Source organism: Prorops nasuta, unplaced genomic scaffold (assembly GCF_024137725.1).
Source record: "Prorops nasuta isolate Cenicafe-Biocafe unplaced genomic scaffold, Cenicafe_Pnas_1.2 PNAS00038, whole genome shotgun sequence".
NCBI classification, from domain to species: Eukaryota; Metazoa; Arthropoda; class Insecta; order Hymenoptera; family Bethylidae; genus Prorops; species Prorops nasuta.
Window position 1 is genome coordinate 1,549,414 of NW_027116835.1, and position 13,268 is coordinate 1,562,681.

At 30.6% G+C, this 13,268-nt stretch overlaps 1 protein-coding gene across 2 annotated transcripts; it reads left to right on the forward strand.

Annotated features, from left to right (window-relative positions):
- Positions 1-678: 678 nt before the first annotated feature.
- LOC136783866 (pre-mRNA-processing factor 17) lies at positions 679-12,676 on the forward strand. Of its 2 annotated transcripts, XR_010824335.1 has the most exons (9): positions 679-952; positions 2,458-2,674; positions 3,294-3,620; positions 7,203-7,417; positions 8,596-8,859; positions 10,417-10,550; positions 10,620-10,677; positions 10,748-10,841; positions 12,383-12,428. XR_010824335.1 is itself a non-coding variant. In XM_066744204.1 (8 exons), the coding sequence occupies exons 1-8, from the start codon at positions 785-787 to the stop codon at positions 12,558-12,560; spliced, it is 1,725 nt and encodes a 574-aa protein (XP_066600301.1). In that variant the 5' UTR covers positions 679-784; the 3' UTR covers positions 12,561-12,676. The 2 variants fall into 2 exon arrangements, 1 of the variants encoding a protein (XP_066600301.1); XM_066744204.1 differs by having other exon boundaries at positions 10,620-10,841; positions 12,383-12,676.
- Positions 12,677-13,268: the final 592 nt, after the last annotated feature.

The window sequence follows — 13,268 nt, forward strand, 5'->3', positions numbered from 1 at the left end:
ATATGCGTCTATAATTTTTAGCTTTTTCGGTGTAGTTTTTGTGTAAGATTGCCAAAATTTTCTAATTACGGATATAGCCGTCATTTTTTAGGAATTCTTGCTTTAATATTCCTGCAATGATCGTGGAAATGCTATTTTCCGGTAACGGCACAGGCGGGCGGCACGGGCCTTGTTGGCACTTCACACTTTATACAGGGTGTTTCTCTAACGGAGGAAACATAGGTAGCATTCAGCAGAGACAAATGTTGAGGGAGCGGTGTATGTTATTGGCTATTACTCTTAGATCCTATAATTTTATCCAATAGAAGTAGAAGTTTAAAAAGAAATCTGGTAACGTTACTGATGAGCTGCTACCTCTGCTGAATGCTACCATACATAGGAGATTCGTGTTAGTTGACTACAGTTGACTATAGCACTCGGAATCCTCAAAATAACCGAATCCGAGATTGTCCGAGCGAGAGGCGAAAATGTCCGAATTCCGAAATCGCTATTGTCAATGAGCGAGCTTCGTTTTCGCTTGGCTAGTCGTTACCAACTATTGAAAAAAATACTAACTGGTAAAATTAGTTTGTGGAATACAGCCTGGATTAAAGAATCTAAGGTATTTTCATATTTGCATAGACCGTCAGTTGGATCACTGCAACCTGGATAATCCGAATTCAAATCTGACTGCCGATCGTAAACGTCGTAAACACTCAAGTAATGAAACTCGTACAACACGAACGTAAAAGTAAAGATATTGGGCTTTAGTTACTTTAGTAACAGTATTATTTATTGCTTAACAATGTTTGCCTTAAAACAATACGAAAGTAGTGACGATAATAGCAATTCTGAAGATGAGAATCTTTCAGAAGAGAAAGAGCAAGAAGATACAGAAAAATCTGAGTTATTAACCAAATCCATAATATCAAAAGGATTATTGGTTTGTTCAGCCCCAGAAGTTTCTCTTACCGTAAGTAAATTAGGTTTTTTTTATATATTATCTAGTAATTAACTATTAGGTTATTTTATCTGTAATTTTAAAATTGATTGGGGCTTCCGTTTTTGCTTTACTGGTGCCAGTTATAGAAAGATAAGCATATGTTTTCGTTCTGTTATTGTACTAATCAAAATGGTACAGTATATAAAAAATTGACAATTGGTAATGCTTGATAGACAGATAAATCTAACAAGTATTTAGGTTGCTATTAGATAAGTGTTCAGAATTCCTGTTTGTAACAGGTTACTTATATTTAAGACCGACTTAAGTACAGGTTATCCTTTTCTATTACTACTGGAAACAAGGATAATCAACACTTTAAGCCGGACTTAAATATAAGTAACGATTATGAATATCGACCACGGTGACAGCTGAGATCATGACATTGGCCGTGTTCCGCTATTGACTACGAGTATTAAAAAATTATTTTTAAGATCACATGAAAACTATAGATTTTCAGTACTCACAGTCAATAATGGAACACGGTCATATATTGCTGCATTTACGATGACGGGCTTGACAGCCTTGTTTGTAAGAGAAATGAAATACTTGTTACGTTAAATAAACCAAACTGTTTTAAATATTTTTATATTTAGTAATCCTTAAAAAGTTGAAATAATTATTGAAGTTTCTAGTAGGGAGTCTATATATTTTAGTAAAAATTTGCTACAATTTTTACACTTTGTACTTTTTAAGATGTTAACTTATACAATAATAAAAGATAGAAATATAAAAAATATCGAAAGTTTAAGAACTGTAGCCAAAATGGGCAAATGTAATAATATTTAGAATTGTTTTTGTTGCCTATACTTTTATACTTAAAAAAATAAACCTAAAAAGAATGGTTACTACTGTTTGAGATCTTTAACGGGAATCCGTATACTGGCATTACAGAGCAAAATTTGCGTGAAATGTAGCGCCGTTATTTCTTGGTGGAATTACATGACGTACCACTCCACACGCCGTATAATTTCACCTTTAACCGATTTTCACGTTTTTGGACTTTTACAAGACGTCAGAAGAATATTTAGTGACCTACATTTGTCGATTTGTAAAGAAATGAAAAATAAAAAAATGCGAAATTCCTCAAATCCGTGAACGTAGGTCACTAGATATTCTTCTGGCGTTTTCAAAAAGTCCAGAAACGTGAAAATCGATTAAGAAATGACTACGCTACATTTGACGTAAATTTTGCTCTACAATGTCGGTATATGGGTTTTTTTCTTAAGAGCCGTTAAATAAAGAATGTCAAGCATTGCCCTATCCAACAGGTTGTATTTTCCACATTAAACTGTTTAATGTTATTAGTGATCTTAAATGGTACAGCTTTTGTTTCAGCAACTATATTTCAATTGAAACAGTTTTACGAACCAGTAAATCTAATTTTATGTTTATATTTAATATGATAGAGTTATTCATAATTGAGTTGCATAATTTTTTAAATTTAAAACTTATAATGTAACTTTAATTGTTTATAGGGTACAGAATTATGCCAGACTCATATCGACTCTACTGTGAAAGAAGTATTGCATAATCCAAAATTTGATGAGCTTTTCACTCCTGATGTGGGCCCTGAAAATCCGTTTAAAACACAACAACAACAAGCTGCTAAAAATATACTTTCTGGTTATGTAGAGAAAGCCCACATTAGTGAATTTCAATTTGAAAATCAAAGACGTACATTTACTAGCTATGGTAATTATTGAATTAAAATAATGAAGAAATCAAGAGATAATAATTTGAATTGAGTATATTTTAATTATATAGAGTAAACCAAAAAAACATTTATACTTGATTATGTTAAAATATTAAGTGTTTTAAGAAAATTAATTAATTTATATTCTTATTGCTTTAATTTAAAATCTCAAAATGATTATTATAAATCTCCTTCAGTGTTTGTCAGAAATCTATTCATAAGATAGATTTTTAAAAGTACTAAGAATATGTTTTATCTAGTTTTTTCTGGAATGCTTAATTCTTGAAAAATTTAAGTGCAACTGTTATTTTGACACATTCTGTATACAACAGCTTCTTAATGGCTGGGTTGTAATTTACAAATAGAAAAGAAGATTAATTTTAGAAACTAATAGGGTTTGAATATTTATTAATTTAAAGTATTCTTTTATTCATAGGATAGCCATTGTGAGAAAAATCCATAGAATTTGAAGTATACAAGAAGTTTAAATTATTAATTTTGATTTAATTAATGAGGGTTTGTTCTTAGAATCATCTTTTCTGTTTAAAGTTTAAAGTTGGCTAATAATTAAGCAGTTAAAGTTTAAATATACATACTCAATTTATAAACTTATTTTAGGATATGCACTTGATCCAACAATTGATGGCAGTGTTGATGAAGGAAAAACATTAGTTGGTTCAGTTGATGCTGTACAAGACAATGGTGGTAAAACTGTGTTTGAAAATACTGTGCTACGACCTTTAGATAAAAGAAAAAGAAACAGAAATAATGACCCAGCAGATATAGAAGGTTTCTTGGGACCATGGGGTGGCTATACAGATGAAAAACGAATTATTAAGCCTACTAATGAAGAAGCAGCTGCACTTGAAGAAATTTTAGCCAAACGAACTAAAAAGGGGAAACAAATTGAAGAGAAGCCATTTGATGAAAAATCTGTTTTACATAGTAAAGTGTTTAAAATGTTTTTTTACTTTAATATACTTATAAAAGCTAAATTGGACTGACAACTACTGTATTATAAAATTATGACGAAATTGATTGATAAGTACAGTAGTTTTTGCTTTGCAGAAAATCTATATAGAGGGGTTTGGTTAAGTACAATTCAAATTATTTCACCTGTACATAGCTGAACCACTCTGACTCACTTGAAGTACAAAATACGACACGGTCAGAAGCCTATATGGCTGAAGCCACTAAACTAAAAAAGAAATATAGATTACCATTATATGGGCAGAATATGGTAAAAACAAATCTCTTTTTTAGTAAATTGAAAAATGTTAATATACCTACACTCTACAAGCTGTGTGATTATCTAAGGCCAACAAGAAAACAAAGTATAGATATTGCAATTTGCAATGATAATTTTTATACATTCTTTTAATATTGCTAAACTTTACCAAAACAAAATAATATTTAAAGTAAAAGCCTACAGAAATTTGTTTGCATCTTAGTAAATGATAAAATTAAAAAATTGTATAAGAGTTATTTTATAAATATAATAATAATGAGAAAAAAAACTTAACTCGTTCTTATATTGTTAATATTTTTCAATTTACATACAAATCTAAATTGGTCTGATTTTCTTAAGTCGATAGCATAATTAAATTTTTATGTTTTGTTAAATATTGAAAATATTAAAAAGAGTATAGATTAATTTTACAAGTATGGTAATAGGCAATAAATAGTGACATGTTTCCGTATTTTTGATATTTATAGAATTACATAATAATGTATGATGGGTAAAAATCTTTACATAACACGCTAAATCATAATATCTAAACAAATCATTAGTTTTTTGTTGCCTATTATTATACCTATGAAAAATTAATATAAATTATTTTTAGTATTGTCAATATTTACCGAATTACAAAATAATGTAACACCACAGCTATCGTTTGACGGTGAAATGACACTTTTTAAATGTAAACACGCGTATATAAAAAATCCCCGGAGCGTTTAGTGTTAACTATGTTATCAACTTAAGAAAATCAACCCTATTCAAATTTTTATATAGCTAGGAAAATATTGACAATATAAAAAAAATGGTATTTTTATTATATTATTATATTATTATATTTACAAAATAACTCTTGTACAATGTTTAAATATCGTTATTCTTTACAGAGCTACATAACAATTTATGTAGACTTTTAATTTAATCATTATTTCGTACCTCTGTAAAGGTTTTAAATACTAAGAAGTTTAGTGAGTCTTTTATTGTAAATTACAATATCTAAATACTACTTTCGAATTGGCCACACATAATCATGCATCCTGTAGATTAAATTCTTTTTGTTATATCAAATATAATTCAATTAGGCTTTCTGACCATATAATTAGATCTGTGAGAGTTAAAGGAAACTAATTTTTAATTTCAATAATTTTAAAAATAACTTTTGATTAATTACCGACGAGCCATATTTTTAAAGAATAGTATTAATGTTAAATTTGGATAAAACTATTGTTCATATCATTTTAAGTGAGCCTTGAACTGTCATATTAACATTAGATTCGAATCAGCGTTGCTATATCCATTGAAAACTTAATGTTCTATTCTTTTTTCTTTATTAATCCATTTGCATCACACGTAAAAGAGGAAAATTCATTCTTATCACAAAAATTTATTTTGCCTGTATTTAAATGAAAAGGGTTTAAAAAAATATTGAAAATAAAAACAATATTGCATAAATAAAGAAATACGCACATATGCACTTCGGTGATAATGGCCAGGAAATTTCCGCGCATATATGCGCTTGTGATGCAAATGGGTTAACAATGCATTTTAAAACCCCCTACTAACATTATATAGTCTTACTTCTTTGTAAAGAATAGCTAAATCAATTTTTCAAAATGTTAATAATTTGACTATAGAAACGAGAAAGAATTTTTACAAATCCTTAGAAGTTATTAAAAATTTAAATAGTTATTCGTGATATGCAAGATTTTTCGCATTTTTTTCGAGGTCGGTCATTGTTTCAGAACAAACAAAAGTGCTTAGTTTTTATTTTTGCTCTTAAGGAGAATCATCAGCGTGGCTAATTGAAAATATATTAATTTTCGGGAAATTTTTAAATGAAAAGTATGCATCAAATATTCCTAAACTGTGAAAATATATTTGTGCATAGTGAGTGGGAAGGAATTTACTGAAATCTAGGAATGCATTACATATATGTATATAGGGCTAATTAGATAATTCGTATTAAGAGGCGGAGGTCTTCTCTTGAAGCCCCGTAGTGGGGGCTAAGCGTATAATTGACCGCGGAAAGAAAAAGAAAGGATAACTGGTCGCAAAATAGCACAACATTACTCACTTCGCTTCTTTGTCGATCCTAGTAGTGTCCCTTTATGAAAAGCACATTCAAAAAATTCAGAAGCTCGTACTTCTCACAGTTCTGTTCCGCCACACGCACATATGTGAAACAATCGATTATAAATATTACCTCCTGACGTCTTACTTTCCTGATCTTGGCACTGAATAAAATCTATTTTCAGCATATTTTTAAGGAAATCTTCGACAATATTCATTAAGCTGAAAATTTTGGAAAACAATACAATGTTATTTGTAATTTTTGAAATCGTTTTACCTTTTCGGTGACGCGCCGTATGAACTGCTCTATCTATTAAAGTAGTCAAAAAATAGGTATTATATTAAAAAAGCACTCTTAAGATTTTTTTTTAATTTTAAAAAATTTTGAAGTTTAATCAGATAGGGCAATTTACTGCATTATTCAAAGAGGAAAATTATTTGTAAATAGGTTTTCAAATGATGCTATAGCCTTGTCTGGAAATTCCGATCTAAGTGAAAACCGTGAGGGATCTCTTTAAGTTTGAAGCCTTTTTGCATTGTATGAAAGTACAACCCAAAAAATTAAGATTATAATTTTTTATTAATGCCGTAGACTATTCATATTTTTTGCACGCTCTTAGATACGAAATTTTTCTAGATAAGTAGGTAAATACTTATGCTTTCCTCTTCATTTTATTACACTTTCCTTGGTGAATTGTTAAATATTTCATTTTGGACCATGCCATCTTCTAGTCACTGTAAACTGGAATCTGGTCTAGCAATTGGCTAGCTTTACCTGCAAATTCATTTAAGCAAGCACTATGCAAAAGTACAAGGCAAAAACTATGAATAATCTACGGCATTAAAAGAAGATTATCAAGAGACACGGTAGTGTCTCGACGGCAAGTACATAAAAGTAGAAAAAGTCATTTCTAATGTATTGGCTAGTGTATTTTTTTAAAATTGAAGAAAGCTACATTCTTAAATGTTACATATTTAAATCTTATATTTGTACATTATCTAATCTCCAAATTATTCTTCATCTTTAAACTAAGTGATTTGTATTTAAAATATAGTCAATTCTAGGCATGTTAGTAAATTGCCATTTTCGATGAAAATCTTAATTTCTCTGTCGCGTATTTATTAACATATAATTATTGCGATTAACATATTTTAATTTTAGTTTTATTTGTTTATCACATGAAAACATTAATTTGAAATATATTTTTGATTTATTTCAGTTAAAGACAGTATTGATTACCAAGGGAGATCTTTCTTACATCCTCCTCAAGATGTTGGAATAAACTTAAAATCAGATATACCTCCTGAAAGATGCTTCTTACCAAAAGCACACATATTTACATGGGAAGGACATACAAAAGGCATATCCCAAATTCGCTGGTTCCCACGTTCAGCACATTTACTGCTTTCTTGTAGTATGGATTGCAGGGTTAAGGTAAATTATAAAATTTATTACAGTCCTTAAAATATTATACTAGGAGTAACAACATTTGTAAAATTAAAAGGTTGAAGTATACGATGAAACCATTTGCATGAAGTGTCGATTGGTCAATTTTACATCTAACCCTTTGCATAGCAAATTTTTATATTAGATGTCAAGCCTTATATGACACATTTACCTTACTATAGATCCGTGTCTGGTGTAACCTTCAGGTTGTATATTAATGTTTCGATATTTTATCAATTACTTTATTGTTTTCTCAAAAGATGTATCTTTCTTAATTATACAAGGTTTTCATTTAATTCGTCCTAGGACAGAAAAACAGATTAGAGGGTATGGTAGGAAATAGGCGCTTTATTGGTTGAAATTGAAGAAAGAGAAAGAGAGAATGAGGTGGTGGGTGATGTACCAGACGAACTAAGCGTATACCAGTCTATAATTCTCTCCTCCTTATGTCTTCCTCTCTCTGGATTTTCGACCAATTATGCATCTTCTCCTACAATATACCCTCTTACTAGCACAGCCTGATACCCACAAATTTCGAAGATCCTTACATTGTACATAGGGGAGACCGAGGCAAATCATAACATTTCAAAACTTGAAATTTCTTCTAACTATATTCGTAAATATTAAAAATTATTCTAACAACAACATGATTTAAATATGTCGAGACAGATAAATTCTATCTACAGTAATTATTAGATGTTTTTAGTTGTGAAAGTATTTTGATTGTTAAGGTAGGTGATTTTTTATTGTCACGAATTGTTCCGGTCTTCCCTACTATAGCCGTTTACAAATGATTTAGTTTCATAAGTACGTTCGGAAGCAAACATGATTTTTGATTATCAATAGTGCCAGAATTTTTGTAACTTCTTCTGATTCAACATTTTTTGATTTCACAAAAATCGACATTGTATTCTGAATTCGAACTTTGTTACATACAGTGACTCTATCATAAGTCTTTATTAGTTTGCAAAGTATTTATACGTTTTCATCTATCAATACTTAGGACAATTTTCTTTTCAGAAAATTCAGTTATTTTTAAACTACCATCAAACAACGTTTCCTTATTATAAACCCAAAATTACCCCAGCCTTAACTTTTTTAAAGTATAAATTTCAGTAATAACTTTTATTATATTAAAGTTTCTAATGAAATATTTTTATTAACAGTTATGGGAAGTTTATAAAGAACGAAGATGCATTCGAACGTATTATGGTCATCGACAAGCTGTACGGGATATAAGTTTCGATAATGATGGTAAACGTTTCCTCTCAGCTGGCTATGATCGCTACATCAAACTATGGGATACTGAAACGGGTGCTTGCATAAGTCGTTTCACCAGTAGAAAAATACCATATTGTGCGAAATTCAATCCTGACAATGATAAACAGCATCTCTTCGTAGCAGGAACGAGTGATAAAAAAATAATTTGTGTAAGTAAACGACATTGAATTAATAAAGCTAATACCAGAGAGGAGTGGGGATACTTGTTCGTTTTTCATTGTGCTGACATTAATGAAAATTTATAGAGTAATATTCGTTATTATATAAGGTGTCCTAAAAGAGCCAGGGCAGCAGAAGTCTCGAAAACTAAGCATTTTAGAAAGGAGAAAAGGTTCAGAATAATCTGTAGTATTTTCAATACTTTATTGGATGGTAATATCAGTTAAATCTTGGGTAAAGTTTTGAAGGTCGTGTGAAGATCACTGTAATTTTTTAAACAAAAGCTCCTATTTTTATTTTTATATTCTCATAGCATGTCTCAAGAATTTTTTAAATGCTATGATAAAGTATGATTTCATACAGTCATGAGTTAGATATTTTGATTTTAAATTACGTATATATGTGGATTTAAATAAATTAATATACGAAATTGTTACATGCACATATAGGCACTTAGCTTTTCATATACTTACAATTTCAAATCGAAGTATGTAGTGGAGGACTGAATGAAATCATATTTTAGCAAAGTGTTCTGGCAAACTTTAGAGAAATAAGCTACAAGAATATACAATAAAAAATAGTAGGTTCAATTGAAAAACAATCAAGGAAATTTTCACACGATATTTGACACTCCAGCTAAGATCAAACTGAGTTTACTATCTAACAGAATTTTGAAAATGCTATAAATTATTTTTTAACTTCTGTTTCTAAAACGTTTTGATTCCAAGATTTTTTGCTATTTTGGCTTTTTTGGGACACCCTGTGTACATGGACTGCAGTAAAAAATGGATCAAACTTGAAGATTTTGAAATAAACAATTACGGCCAAAAGGCATATCATTGATTGATGATAAGCATAGAGAGATGAATAAATAACTCGATGTGCCTTACTTTCTGTCACAATTCTGTCACTCCTACCTATAACCTGAATTCATTTGTTGAATGAAGAGATTGTAAAATGGGAGTTAGAAATAAACAACATATTGCTTTTCCTCTCTCTCTCTCTCTCTTTTAAACATCTACATACACACACATTCAATCGTTAACTGTGTGTTCACTCGACACTATTAATGAATAAACGTGTGTGAGAATAAGAGAGAGAGAGATGAAAGTGTTTGTTTCCTCTCTTACTGCGATTTCACCATCTATTAGGTTGACAATTGAATTAAGCTTCTGGATAAGAGCAATAGAAGTAATAGCGAATTCTTTTTCATTTATTTTTCTCTTTCTCTTTATTATCCACAAATTAGACCCCTCCAGTCTCCTCCTGCTTATATTAACATTCTCAAGCTTGATCTTTTTACCTGGCCTTCTCTATGAAAAAATGACTATTTTAAAACTTGTTTATCATAAGGCCTAACTGCCTGTATTACAACGGCATCATAAGAGTTCATAGATAAAATAAAATCATCTCTAGATTCCTTTGTTACCTTTGTGGTGCAAGTGTCCTCACACACTCCCGCATCCAACGAATAGGAATTAATAGAAACTTAATTACTATTAATTTCGTTATTTTTCATTTTTTCTTAACAATAACATTATTTGCAGTGGGATATAAGATCTGGTGAAATAACTCAAGAGTATGACCGGCATTTAGGTGCAGTTAATACTATAACATTTGTAGATGAGAATCGAAGATTTGTAACTACGTCTGACGATAAAAGCTTACGAGTATGGGAATGGTAAAATCTAAAATCAATTCTTATTGTCAAATAAGTGAATTACAGAAAAAATATAAGATTTTTTTGCAGGGATATACCGGTAGATATGAAATATATTGCTGATCCTACTATGCATTCAATGCCAGCGGTAACATTATCACCTAATCAAAAGTGGCTAGCGTGCCAAAGTATGGATAACAAACTTGTGATATTTTCAGCTTTAAACAGATTTAAAATGAATCGTAAAAAAACGTTTACCGGTCATATGGTAGCTGGATATGCATGCGGATTAGACTTTTCTCCAGATATGAGGTAAATAAATTAAAAAAATAGTTTTTCTAAAATATTTTGCTCTATCACAAGCTATGATAGAAGATAAAATACTTTTGTAACTTTTATAAGTGCCATTTTACGTTAAAATGCACACATTGGTTCAGAGTAAATGTTTTTGCCTCAATGTTGTTACTGTTTTAATGCTACAGAAGTAAAATGCAAAGAAATGTGGCTGTAGGAATAATTGAAAACGGATTTATATTTTTTGAGATACGACGAATTAAATAATCCCTACAGCAATTGTTTATATTTTTTTTAATTTCAAGAAACAATATCTTTATGGACACAAAAGGTTAAACATGATAGAAATCTTTCTTTTCGAGCGCAACTCGATATTTTCAAATAAATTTCTATTTGTGGAGCTTCACAGTACGTTAGTATGCATCATGATGTTGACGATGCTAGATGCACTCCTGGGCAGAGAACTGGGAGGAGAAACTGACCCTTTGGTCAGTAGTCAATCGTACGAAGCAGTTCATTAATTGATTTCGATTTAAGCAGGGCTACTATTTTCATTGTGAGTATAGCGTAATGTTAGTTAGATGGATGATTGGTACGACTTAAACCAATGACAACACAAAGCAAAAACACCATTCTAAGACCCCTAAACTTATATATTTCTATATATAAGATTTGGCGAAAGGGGAGGGGGACGGATAAGTGGCCACAATCTAACAATATTTTTTTATTTATATGATTTTTCTTGTTTTCTTTAGTTGAAAAGAACTTTCAGTTAAATTTTTAGGTCTGTTTCTTCGCCATTTTCGAAGAAACGAATTCTTGAATTTTTGTAATCCTTGAAAGCAGGCTTATATATAGTTAAATATAACTTCGAATATGATAATCGAATCTTCATATCTGTTTAGTGAAAATTACTTATCTTGAAACAAGCTATTCAACAAAAAATACTCATAATTACTAAAATTAGACTGGACATAAAGAAAATTAGATTAGAAAATTTAATTTTGAATTTGTCAAAATATCTTATATCGCGTTTTCTTTTTAAATATAACATACATGGAAACAAAATAAATATTTTGGCTCGTCAAAAAAGTAGAAAAAGAATCCTAAATTTCCTTTTAAATGCCAAACAAATTCTGTTAACACTATGCTGTCTGCACGTCTAATTGGAATTCTTTCGTTTCACGACGGTAAGATTAGTTCAGATCATTTCGCTTGTCGCCAGCCTCTTCTCAATAGCTTTGAACAAAACATCAAAGTGGTGTTGCCGGTTCCCCCCGAAAGTTTTGGGCACAATGTTAATCTGCATATTTACCGAATATTTCAACATATTTGTATTGACACACTAGCATCAGGAAACTCAAATCTTTGATTTTTAAAGATAAGCGATTTGGTCGGGTAACGGGAATTTTTATTTTCTGGCCTTATGTATTAAATTTGTTTAAAACTCAATGTTTACTGCGAATTTTTCATAATAGTAAAGAAACTTTAGTCTTAATCTTATTTATTAGTGTTTTCATTTTGAAAACTCGTTTAATATAATTTTTATATCATTGCAGTTACATTACCTCAGGAGATGCAGATGGTAAATGCTACGTATGGGATTGGAAAACAACAAAGTTGTATAAAAAGTGGAAAGCACATGATGGAGTATGTATATCGACATTGTGGCACCCTCATGAGCCGTCTAGATTAGTAACTGCAGGATGGGATGGTAAAATAAAGTACTGGGACTAATTTGTTCTACTTGTTATTATAAAAAATACTCTATTAATATTGTTCAATAAATTGTAATACTAGTACAAATATCTCATTTTTGTGTCATTATCAAATTAAATATTAATTATAAGAATATGTATTACAATATAAACTATTTATTTTTAAATTGTACAACGTTCTATTTAGTAACCTGATTGTTCAAGATCGCAGGGAATAACGGAGAGGCGAGCTGTTCGGAACTCTTGGGGTGTCTCACTGAATTCTCTCTCTCTCTCTCTCTCTCTCTCTAAACGCAGCTGCTGCGCTCAACACTACTAGATCAGTGAAGTTAGTCTGAGTCTAAACGAACCCCCAGTCTGATCTTCTAGCTCATATAATTGTGTGGACTTGGACGTCAAAATGGGGACCGTTTAGGCCTAAACTAACTTCACTTCACTAAAGAGTTAACGAGTGCAGTTATTTCAGGCCTATTTAGATACGACCATGGCACTTCATTTTTGTTGCTATGTCAGACTACAACGCCGTTCTGTCGGCTCCAGAAACTTCTTTTGAAGGGTGACTATTATCCCAAGACTTCCCGCCGACCTGTAAGGCCCCTCTCATTGGTACTACTTTTTCAAAGTTTGCTAGAGGACTCGTAGTTTTACCTCTCCTTTCTACCTTATTCTAATTTTAGGGTTTTCTCCAGGACAGTATAATTTATATCTTTATATATAGGATTCTGAG